At 43.5% G+C, this 12,964-nt stretch overlaps 1 protein-coding gene across 3 annotated transcripts in view; it reads left to right on the forward strand.

The window, feature by feature from the left end:
- The window catches only part of LOC126470882 (organic cation transporter protein), a 489,616-nt gene that overhangs the window by 409,063 nt on the left and 67,589 nt on the right, over positions 1–12,964 (forward strand). For all 3 annotated transcript variants that reach the window (XM_050098905.1, XM_050098904.1, XM_050098906.1), the window contains exon 3: positions 3,039–3,191. In XM_050098905.1, coding sequence (XP_049954862.1) covers positions 3,039–3,191 — 153 coding nt within the window. The remainder of the gene's footprint in view (positions 1–3,038; positions 3,192–12,964) is intronic.

The raw sequence follows: 12,964 nt of genomic DNA on the forward strand, positions 1-12,964 counted from the left end.
CCGCGTAGTCAGCCCGTACACAACTTTCCCAATAGAGCGCGCCCCGCTAAGCACAACGGCGCAGGCGCAGCCCTCGTCCGTCTCCGCTCTTTGAGATGGCGCTGCCATAAAGATGGACCTAATTCTGCTTCCGCCGATCCGCGTATTAATATGTAACGCAGCCAATGAGATTGCTGCTAACGTAGAACCTTTTCTCCTCGTGGATCACACTCGCGCAGTGATGCCTGAACGCTCGAGGTAATATAACGAGTGTACAGACCTCCGATGAGTCAGTCTGCATTAGCTGTAGTCAAGTTTCAGTCTGCGCCTAATAAGATTATCATATTCCTGTACATAGCCATGAAGAGAAATGTATACACACTATGTCAAGTATCAGAGATATGTGAGAATAAGATTAACGTACCAAGACCAAAGGAACTTCAGATTGTCAATTGTAAATAGCATCCAGAACCAAGTTAAGTTATTTTTAGGCTTGTTATTATTTTAATAAATGTGTGTGAAAATTAATCAAGTTCTGTTTAAAGTTGGTCACCGTCAGTCTGCCACTTTAAGCGTACAAGTGGCATTTCTATCGTCTGACCTAACGGCAGAAGATAAACACGCCACAGTAAGACCACGAGACATATTGCTGACACTCGCCTACTTCGTTAGGGCGACAAGTCAAATAATCTGATGGTGTATGTACCGAAGGTCTTACAGTACGCACACCACACAACCCATCCTCACAGCTTCAGTTCTGCCAGTACCTCTTCTCCTACCTTCCAAAATTCACAGAAGCTCTTCTGCGAACCTTGCAGAACTAGCACTCCTGGAAGAAAGGATATTGCGGAGACATGACTTAGCTACAGCCTGGGGGATGTTTCCAGAATGAGATTTTCGCTCTGCAGCGGTCCGGCACACAGTTTTAATCTGCCAGGAAGCTTGATATCAGCGCACACTCCACTGCAGAGTGAAAATCTCATTCTGGAAACATCCCCCAGGCTGTGGCTAAGCCATGTCTCCGCAATATCCTTTCTTCCAGTAGTGCTAGTTTTGCAAGGTTCGCAGAAGAGCTTCTGTGAAGTTTGGAAGGTAGGAGACGAGGTACTGGTAGAACGGAAGCTGTGAGGTGGTGGTTGGTGGTGGTTAGGGTTTAACGTCCCATCGACAACGAGGTCATTAGAGACGGAGCGCAAGCTCGGGTTAGGGAAGGATTGGGAAGGAAATCGGCCGTGCCCTTTCAAAGGAACCATCCCGGCATTTGCCTGAAACGATTTAGGGAAATCACGGAAAACCTAAATCAGGATGGCTGGAGACGGGATTGAACCGTCGTCCTCCCGAATGCGAGTCTAGTGTGCTAACCACTGCGCCACCTCGCTCGGTGAAGCTGTGAGGACAGGTCGTGAGTCGTGCTTGGATAGCTCAGGTGGTAGCTCAGATGGTAACTCAGCGTGTTAGGTCAGGGGGTTCGCTGCCCTCTGTAATAAAAGAACTGAGTTAATGGATCAACGACGAACTGGAACTGGTGTCTTGCAACGTCCACCCCGAGCAGATACAACGAACGAAAACGAACAAAATGAGATTAAATAAAATAAAAAAAAGATGATAGAGTACTTGCCCGCGAAAGGCAAAGGTCCTGAGTTCGAGTCTCGGTCCGGCACACAGTTTTAATCTGCCAGGAAGTTTCATCTGAAGTTAGTGTTTTATCTCAAGGACGTGCATGTGGTCGAGAGCGAGAGAGTACCAGAGTCGCTGCGCTGGGGGATGACGTGTGAGGGGGGGAATGTTTATCTGTCTCGGGTTCGGGGTTGGCAACTGACGAGTTAGCGTACGGCGTACCAAAAAGCTTCAATGTTATAAATTTGATAAGGAAGAAACATAGATTCGAGATTTCGCATTATACAGATAGACGTTCATCTTCAAATGCGTTGCTCACATAAATCAAGGAAAATGAAACTGTTTTAAAGGTGTCTTAGCACTAATCAATTAATACAGAAAAACAATATTTCAAAAACCTATTGAGCATTTCAGATCGTGTCTGAGAATTTTATATAACATCAATTATTACCACTAGTAATTAATCGCTGATTGCTTTATTGTTTTAATTGTCAACGTCAGACAATACACTATGAGACAGCTCCACTTCCGTCGAGTCTTTTAGTGCCACAACAGAAAGATTTTGACGATGGCGCCAATGGGAAAAAGAGGTTTATCGATACAAAAAGGTCTGACATGTCACTGGAAGACTAACTAAAAATGTGCGTATTGTACTTCCCTCGGTCACTTTACTTTGTGGGTGACTAGGAAACACTTTTGCTTTGTCGACTAACATCTTAACACAGACATGGGAAGAAAATGGTTTAGATGTATTGTGTTGTATTTTACACACGATTCTATGAAACAAAGCACTCCAAAAATTCCCAAGATTTTTCAGTTCTAGAATAATAATTAGTTCAACGAAATTAGCAAAAATTTTACATCATCATCAATTTGGTCACAATTCATATGAGGAGCGATAGTACCTGTTATGGCTATGCAAGTAATTGCAACATCTCCAGCGAAGCCAGGAAAATTATCTGTACCCCATATAAATTTCTAAATACAAGATATCAAATAATAAATCCTTCGACATATGCATTTATTCCCTAAAATGGTTAATACACGAATTTGTACGGAAATTCGGGCTCTGCTCATTACAGACATGGCCAGTTTCAAACACGGTGCTGATTTGTAGCAAGTGCTGTGAAAATAATTAAGTCTGTTGGAATACATCGCCATGAATAGAAGAAAAATGGCGACTGCTGATAGATTGGTGTGGCTCCGAGCAGTCTGAAACAGAAGACAGTTGCTGAGCACAGCCACACAAACAAACACAAAATACTATTTGACAAAATGAAAATTTTGTCCCAAGGGTTTTACATAGATCTAGATTTGATCCTTTTGCGTTATATGTCTATAGCCAATCTGGGCATGTGCAGGGCTCTTATGAACTGTTAGTTGCAAGTACTGTAACCTTAATTATTAAGACTTTACACAATGTCTTTGCACTTGTGTTTCAGGGAACATTCGACTCATGCCACATATGGGATGTGAACTACAATCTTTCAGCACAGGAGATCCTTGATGAGCTAAGACGACCAGGTCTCACAACGAGGCCGTGCACAGAATGGAATTTTGATACATCAGAATTTGGAGAGACTGTTATTAGCCAGGTACGTTTGTATACCTGCACTTATATGGCAGAAGTAGGTAGCTCTAACCCCAACAAATACAAAATGTACTGTTCTTGTCATTTGCTGTCTCTTGTGTGCCTGTTGAACTTTTCTCTTGTTGCATACTACTGGTTCAGTAAATCTGATTTTATGCTGTATCCAAGGTTCAATGGATGTGCATCATGTAATATGAAGGTCATTAAGCAAAAGAGAAGTGCAATGTTTTACTTTAGTTATATTTTTGTTCAATTCCTTGAAGGTTGATTGTAGTTTCCATTCTGATCCCAAGTTGCTCATAATTTCTGCATCCTGTAAGGGAAACTGATGACTTCTGGATTTATTTTAAATTAATTACTTCAGTTTTTTGTCTTGTAAATTGATTTATTTGCATTGATATATTTGCTGTTAGTTACAGAATGTTAATTTTGGCCTCAGAAGTAAATTTCACAACTGACTCAACAAATCTTGTTCCAAGGCTTTTACATAGACCTATATTTGATTCTTTTGAGTTATATGTCTATAGCCAATCTGGGCATGTACAGGGCCCTTTATCTCTCTGACTAACTTACACTACAGCTCTTCATCAAAGATGTCATCCTAATCAGTGGTACTACGATTATTCAAATGTTAACATCAAGTGACAGGAAGTCTTTTTAAATAACTGAGATACAGTTTAATTTTTTTGTATATTAACAATACATGTTTAGATGTTTATAAATAAAATTGAAATAATCTTTTGAGACATTATTGTTGCATATTCTGATCAGAAGAATAAAAAAATTATTTAATGTTTATTACAGCCATAATTTAATCTTGCTCTCCAGTTTGTTTCCTGCTACATTTGTATGTTCTCCTCCCTTTCTCAGTAATTTTGAACATATGTATCTACACTGCTTTGCTGAGCAGCCTTCAGTTTTTCAACGGATTTCATACCTAATGCCAATGTCTCACTGCCATAAGTGAAAACTAGTAATAGCAGTAGTTAACTTTCTGTTTCAGACACATTGGCATCTTCATTTTGAAAACACTATTTGGTAGATATACTAGAAGTGCAGCACAAGATCCATATATTTATTTTTTCTACTATCCAACTAGCCTCTGTTTTCAGTTGCACTAAATATGCTATCTCAGCAACTGGTTTTATGTTTTTGTTGTTAATTTAGACCAATTCCTGTTGCTCTGTGTTGTTTACATATTCCTTTTTTAGTCTTAGCATATTGTAATTAATTTTCAGGTGCATTTCTAAGCTTGATGTATTGAGTTTTTCCATTAATTGCTTACGTTTATCTGCATGAGAGGCACACAGCCTTAATTTGCTGTGATATTGCAAGTAATTGTGAACTTCACTGCAGAGAGAAAATTCAATCTAGAAACAATCCCTTTGACTGTGGCTAAGCAATTTCTCTGCAACATCCTTCTTCCAGAAGTGTTAGTCTCAAAATATTACATGAGAACCTTTGTGGAATTTGGAAAGTAGAGGAGATGTACGGCAGAAGTAAAACTGTGTGGGAGGTCATGAGCCATGCCTGGATAGCTCAGTCAGCAGAGCATTTGCCCCTTTAAGGGAAAGGTTCCAGGTTAGCGTCCCAGTTTCATACACAGTTTTAATCTGCCAGGAAGTTTCTAAATGAAGATGGGTTAGATATGCACCATTAATATAAACTCAATCTTGTTTTTCCTAGTTTATAAATGTGAAATTACTTGTTTTCCAAGGGCTGGTGATACATATTTTGTTGAAACTAAGTAGAAAGCTTTCTCAAAATCGTTGAACCTTGGACAAGCACTGTTGTTTTCAAGTTTGAGATGTGAAGTTGACTAATGAATGAGCTGTACCTGTGACTCTAAAATTGAATGGTGTAGGAGTTGCTTTTCAGATTGCCTTGTAGGAATGATAGTCCGTATGTGATACTCTGAGTCCAAGTTGAGCTGCAACACATTGAAAAATGTCTAAATTGAACTACACTGCTGTCTTTGTGAAAGTAAATTCTGTTGCCTGCCGCATGGTACAATATACTACAAAAATGGGTTATACCTCGCCACTTTAAATATGCGTGCTTCCTCTTTACTACTGATTTGCTCCAACCAAATGGTATCAAATTTAGAAACAGGTTTTGCTTAAATTTAGATAAGCAATACGTTACGCCTTCTACAACAATTTTATCATTTTTCCATGTCAGTCATTTTGAGACCTCCATTGTTTCTACGTCTACTATATTTGTTTTAATTGCTTAAGTGGTAAATATATCAGTCCCTTACCAAACAAAGCAAATACATTCAAATATGACTCTACTGATTAATATGATTAATTAATATGAGATGTCATTTTGAAGCGGAATTGTAAGAATTTTCATTGGTGCTTGATATGAGTCTGATCTCTTCAGTCATATAAAAGGACGCCATCATGTTTCATAAGACCTTGTGAAGTTTTATTCTTAAATTTACTGCATATTTTTGTATCTGAGAGGCACAGTAATGCATTTTAATAACAGTAACATGTAGATTCATGCAGTTGTCATTTGTTTGATTCTTTTTGGACTGCCAGTAACTGTTGATTACAGCTCACTCAGCTGCCAGCTTCCATTGGTGAGGCACCCAGACGCTAACGAGTCACTTTTTCTGTTAGTTTTCATAGTTTAGGGGGATTAAGAGAGTGCAGGGTATGTTGGGAGACGATTGCAACCTGTTTATTTCAGAAAAACTTGTGCTGAAAGGGAGTATCACAATGACCTGTGTACTGAAGCATCTATTGAAGTCATTTGTGTTGTGGTGTGCAGCATGTTTAGCAACTTGATGCTCAAGTTTTTGGTTTTCCACAGTTTTGTGATGGCCATTACTGTGAGTAGACAGTTTGTTACTTGTGATGTCCACATAGAATACTGTACTGCAATTTCAGCCAACCCTGAATCCCTGCTTGTTCTGCATTCAGGAAATCCAAAAACTCTCCTTTCACCTGGAAAAACTTCAGTCACACATCCTATTACTGTAATCTTGTCAGGAGTATGGTATCCCACCTATGGGGCGTACTATAAAAATTGGCATGCCAAACCTAGTGCAATAACCTTCACGTTTTCCATTTCCATCAGTCCCTAGCCTCACCAGTCTGGTCTTTCATAATCATACAATCAAGCTCAAACAATAGTTGACATTCTCTACTTCTTTTGCAAAATCCTTTTACACTGCCACCACAACTTCTTGAATGCAATCACTGCAGCTGAAACTATTCCTCTTCAACAGTTTGAACATCAGTCACAGCACTATCTCAGGAAACTGTCTCAGCCATTTCTGTCATATGCCCACTTGGGATTACCTATAGCCAAGAAAGAGCCTACCACTCTGATCCAATTGCCTAGAAATCTTTCATAGCTACTGCACCATGCTGTGCTAACTTACTCTGCCTTCCACATCCCCAAGCAGTCCGCCAGTCAAGGTGTAACCCACTGCTCCTGAATACCCAGTAGTACTGTTGTTAACCTTTCTGCCAAAACTCTGACACCAGCAGACATCTCATTACTCTCTAGAGGCCTCACTTTTAGCCCAAAACACGAGTTCAAAATGCTGCACTTGTATATTTAGTTGGTCAGTTAGTTAGTTTGTTAGTTTCCTGTTCCATGGATAATGTTGCATGATAAATTGTAATGATGTGGACTGAATCATTTTACATTCACATCATAAAGTAATGTGTAAACCTTCTTTCCTTTAATTATTCTCTGCAGTGGAAATGTTTCTTTGCCAGGTACACCACTGTCTACAGTCATTAAAAACCCCACATAGCACCATGTTGAAAACAGTTCCAATCTTCCTCAATGTGTGATCCTCCTCCCCTTCTCCCAGTAATCTTTCATGAATTCCTCACTTATAACCTGGCGTCACCTTCCTTTCCTCAATCCCTTCCCAGTGAGTCCAACATCACTCCCATGTAAGACGCAACCTGAGAATCAATCCAGACCTCATCATCCTTTACACAAACAGAGGCTCTGCCACAGTGGTCATTAATCATAGTGACTGTGGGGCTGAGGGTCTCTGCCAGTTTCACACTATCTCTGGATACAAACTTGGCAACCATTATCCTATGCCAGAAGACCGGCATGTTTTCCAACAGCTTCTCAAGATCTTAGGCCCATCCGAAAATCTGATGTTTAAGTCCATCTTTCTCTTCACCCTATCAGCCCCCAGAACTCCTCTCTTTTACCTAATTCCCAGTCTCAACAATTTGAATCCCACAGGTCTCCATATCGGTTGTCCCACTGTGACTAAGTAAAATGCTCCTGCAAAATGAACCTCAGCATTTGATGACCAACACCTCCAAACTATTACCTGTAACCTCTCATTCTACATTGAAGACCTGTTCACTTTCTTCACCATCTCTCCATTGTTCCTTTTACACTACCACCAGACTTAATTTTGGTCACTGTTGATACAACTCCTTGTGCTCCGCAACATCTTGCATGCCCATGGCCATGGAGCCATGGAACACTACCTTACCCAGTGTCCTCCTGGTATCAAACCCACCACTTCTTTCCTAATCCTCCAACCCATCCACATCCTGACCTACTATTATTTTAAGTTGAAGGCCAACTGTTAAAAAGAAATCTGTGGCACTGCCAGAGGTACTTGCATGGCACTGTCCTACACTAATTGTATATAGACCATCTGGAGGACACCACAAATCTAATCAACAGCTAAAAAACTCCTTGTAGGGACTCTGAACAATAATACCGTTGATTGACAATGTATACACTCTCTTCTGAGCCATAGTTAGTATGCTCTTTGCTTTCGTATTGAACGGACACTATGTATAATACTAAGTGGAAATAAAATGGTGTGTACAGAACACAGTACTGTTGGTAATAATGCACTGTTGTATCACCTAGACTGTGGAAACTCACCACATTGGTGACACCAAGTCGTGAATACATGATTTGCATTCGTGATCATGATCACCCATGTCCACTCCGTGCATACTACATCATCATCTCGCCAAATATTTAACGTAACTAGTGTGAGTGCTGTGGATGTGTGAAGTGTCTACTAGCATAGTGAACAGAGTGAAAACTTTTGATCAACTTTAAATTACTAGCGTATCTAGTGTGGTGACAATGACAACTTGCAACAATAGTTACTCTACCGGTCCAACAACAGGAACACTACATCAGTGCTCCACACATCCATCAATGCAGTGCCCTTCCTGTATAGAAAATTTCATGCAATAAACTGTATCTTGACCACCCACCACGTCACCAGTGCAGGCCACACAACAACAATGGGCTTCTGTCCCCACGTTGTCAACTGGCCTCCTTCTGACAGTCACTACCACTAGCGCCGACTTCAGCGGAATAATTTCACCTGCTAATTGTGGTGATTATCTCACATTTTGAGCTTCTATGGACTCGCCTCGGCAGCATTCCATATGAAGACAGATGAATAGCAACTGGCAAAAATCACTGTGCCATGTTGGCCTCGTCACCACAGTTGTCGTTCAGCAGACAGCACTGCAACTACATACTACAACATGCACTGTGCACATCAGCTGTCAGCATGCCATGCCCCCTTACCGGGCTGAACATTAAGCTCCCCCAACTACCAAATGAGTTATGGTTTGCTACAGCTGAATGCCAATTCAGAACAATCCGTCACTCTGCTGCATCACTTAGGTGAGCACACTGAATCAGCAAGTGACATCATCCTGTCACTGCTGCACTCCAATAAAGATGAGACAGTGACATGAGCGATTCTGAGAAAACTCACACACCCACTGGAACAACAATGACATTAAGTGCTGTACAGAGCATGCTTTGACGAAGGCACTCTGTCATAGCTGTGGCGCCACCTCTGGCACTTGACTGGATGGTTAGTTGGTTGATTGATTTGTGGGAGGGGGCCAAACAGCAATGTTATTCATCCCATTGGATCAAGAAAGGATGGGAAAGAAGTCAGCCATGCCCTTTCAAAGGAACCATCCTGGCATTTGCCTGAAGTGATTTAGAGAAATCACAGAAAACCTACATCAGGATGGCTGGACTGGTTTGAACCACCATCCTCTCAAATGTGAGTCCAGCGTGCTAAGCAGTACACCTCCTATCTCAGTGGTACTTGACTGATCCAGAAGTCATCAACGATCGCATGTTGTGGACTATCTGGCTTGCAAAGTTGCCGACTGTGGTCCAGAAAGCACTGATAGCCCACATGCAGTAACCAGCAGAAGACAGACTTACACTGGCCAACAGAATATATGCCCTCGCATGTTTGGACAACCACCGTCCATACGGACCACCCCACGGCAACACGCCACACTACAACATCAGTTCACCACAACCCACTACAACACAATGTCTGAACCACCCCAGCACTATCGATGTTCAGCTGTCACGATGAACAACCATGTCCGGATCGGACAGTGCTGATGCTGCAAGCTGGTACCACCAAACATTAGGTGATAAGGCACAAAAATGCCAATCTCGGCCAGCACCCAAACGTCGCCAGTGGGCAGGAATAGGTGCACTCGCCATCCATGCTACAACAAGTTGCCTTCTGGTCATGATCACCCCAACAAGAGGTGGATATATTTTCGTCACAGACGTCTTAGACAGCATCCACTTTCTGATTGACACAGGATCTGACGTCAGTATATTCCTGTGGCACCTCGCCTTGGCACAATCCACCTCTGAACCTCTGCACCTCCTAGCCACCAACAACGTTCCTATATGAGTAAGCGGCATCATGACCAGAACAGTGACTTTCACCAACAGAGTACAACGCAAATGGAATTTGTACATAGCCAATGTCACACAAACAGTTCTCGGTGTGGACTTCTTGTGACACTTACGTTCCCCTGACTAGCACCAGTCTGCGTTGTACCACCACAACACGCACACTGGAATCGGGGCCGCACCTACAACATGGGAACGTACCAGCAGCAGTCCACCAGTTCATCCCCCACATCAGTGCCACATAATGCAACAAACCTTCACTGCACTGGACAAGCTGACTACAAACCAATTACAGCTCCTGGATGCATGTGAAGAAAACCACTCATTGTGCCTATGACTTTAGTCACTTAGACCGGGGCCTCACGAGCGCAATAGCTGCGGCACGGCAGACGCACGGTAAATGACTGCACCGCTATGGCGCATGGGGTAGATGCAACAGTCCACACGGGGCGGAACGTCTGCGGCTGCGGAATTTTGCCGCTTGCCAGCCGCATCGCCCATAGCGAGGCGGAAAACCCGCTGCGGCACAAGCAGCGCTATGGGTCATGAGAATCAATTGGGCATTTCACACTGGCGGTGTGACAGGTGTGCGGAGAAGGCCAGCTGACAGCAGTCAGTGCTGGGAGCGGAGTAGAGTGGCCATTTGCAGCAGGCAGTTCCGTGCTCCGTTCCGTGTGACTTCAAAGTGACTTCCACGATGTGCCCACTAGACATTGACAAAATAGATACGGAGATTCTGATAATGGAAGTGGAAAAAAGGCCTTGGATTTGGGATGGAAGGACCAAGGAATACAAGGACAGAAATAAGAAGGATGCAGCATGGCATGAAGTCTGCTGTGCATTATTCGATGATTTCGCAGATCATTCAACCACAGAGAAAAAATCCGTTGGTAAGTTTTTCGTACACTATTAGAATAATACAATTGGTTAAAAGATCACTCTGAATTGCCACATAGTTAGCGAATTAGTTTTCTGGAACTCGTTAAGTATTTTTGTTTAGAGATTGCTGAACAATGAAAAGTGTTGAGAAAGTCCTGCATTTCTATTATTGTTGACATGTTACACATTGATAATGTAACAACAATGCACAAATATAACAATAGAAAAGAACAGCATATTTGGACAATAATATGTAAGAATTGGCAGTAATGGATCGATTCTTTTGCAGTGCATGAATTAAGCCACATGATCGCCTTGGACAATTACAATATTGGATAGAGTGATAAATCACTAAAAATAGAACATTAAACAAACCAGGTTCAGTAAGCACTGCTCTCAAACGAGTTTCTGGATAATGTATGAAAGAGTCAACAATAGCCGATTAGTTAGTTTTATTAAGTCTCAGGTGAATTGACAGGTGTTATTACCGATAATAACAAGCTAGAACAATAAAATTAATAAAACTGTAAATATTAAGGAAAATGCATAAAAAAGTTCATTTTCTGCTCTATGTAACACCTCAGATTTTGCTGTCCTGCCAAGGCACTTTACCAGCCTCACATACAAAATAATTTGCCATTACATCTCTGTTTCTTATTGCTGATACACTTCTTCTTTCATCCAAGTTTGTTGCAGTCTCAAATCCATTCACAATAAATGTTTCTTCAATTTGGTGCCCATCTCTCTCGCGCACATAATTATGCAGAACACAACATGCTTTTGTTATGTCAATAGCAAAATCCAATTTCACATTCATGGTTCGCTGGAACACGCGCCATTTCTTCGACAATATGCCGAAGGAACATTCAACGTTAAGTGGACTGACAAGGCAGCCAGTCCACAGTGACGGGTAGCCGAAAGAAAGGCACGCGTACACCCACACGCCGACGGGCGTCAAGTACTGGAACAGGCTACGTAATTAATGCTATGAAGAAAAGTACGTAGCTGGATTAATACTTATCTTTAATCAATCATTGTGGTACATCGCTCTTGACTATACACAGGAGACTTTAATTACAATCACTGTAAGGCTAATGGCGCCTTGCTAGTTCGTAGCCATTAACTTAGCTGAAGGCTATTCTGTCTCTCGGCTAATGAGAGTGAAAGGCTTCGTACATCTAGTCGCTAGCGAGGTCGTCCGTACAACTGCTTGTTCGTATCACGAGACCTGCCTTGTGGTGGCGCTAGGTCTGCGATCACACAGTGGCGACACGCGGGTCCGACTTGAACTAAATGGACCGCGGCCGATTTAATCTACCACCTAGCAAGTGTGGTGTCTGGCGGTGACACCACATTCCTCCCCCGCAAATCGGCGAACGGTCGTGAGATAAGGCTTCCGCCCGCCGTGGGGAGGACCCCATGTTGACGTATGCGATGAGGTGGGGAGCCTAACAACAGGTGAGGCTGTGCCACCCGCACCCGGCCATTCGGTCCGAGGGGAGCTAGGAAACGCCTGAAAAGCTAGTCCAGGGTGCACGTCAACATGCGGTGTATGCGCCCGTAATGAGACAGGAGGGGCCGAAGGGTCGACCTCCAATGCGTCGGGGTACCCGACGCGCGATGACGTCATGTGGTCCGGAGCGGGCGGGAGTTCCATGGCGGAGGACAGCTGGTCACGGGAAGCGAGCGGCGGCGCGTGACCCAGGGAGGCGCTTGGCGGCTGCAGCGAAGCGTCGAATGCGGGCGGCGCCAGCCGGAGTACCGGCGGCTGCGGCGGCGGCGGCGGCGGCGGCGGCGGCTGCTGCGGCGGCGCGTCGCCATGGGGCAAAATGGAAGGCATCGTCGGTAACACCTGGGGATGAGGCGAGCCAGTAGATGGGTCCCCAGGGCGCTGACCGGACGGCACCGTCGCTGAAAGCAGACGGGGAGCGGCAGAACCCGTGCGACGACAGAGGCGCAGCTGATTGAGATGCCGACGCACCTCACCAGAGGCCCCCAAAACCAAATACATCGCGCAGCCGAGGCAGCGAAGAATGCGCCCTGCGAGCCAACGCCGTGAACCGCGATAGTTGCGATAGAATACAACGTCGCCTGGAGCAAAAGCAGGAGTCTGCCGCTGCACAGGAACCTGATGCGGCGGATGCAGCAAAGACATCAAGGTGCGATGAAGACGACCGTAGAGCAACT

Source organism: Schistocerca serialis, chromosome 3, assembly GCF_023864345.2.
Source record: "Schistocerca serialis cubense isolate TAMUIC-IGC-003099 chromosome 3, iqSchSeri2.2, whole genome shotgun sequence".
Taxonomy (NCBI): domain Eukaryota; kingdom Metazoa; phylum Arthropoda; class Insecta; order Orthoptera; family Acrididae; genus Schistocerca; species Schistocerca serialis.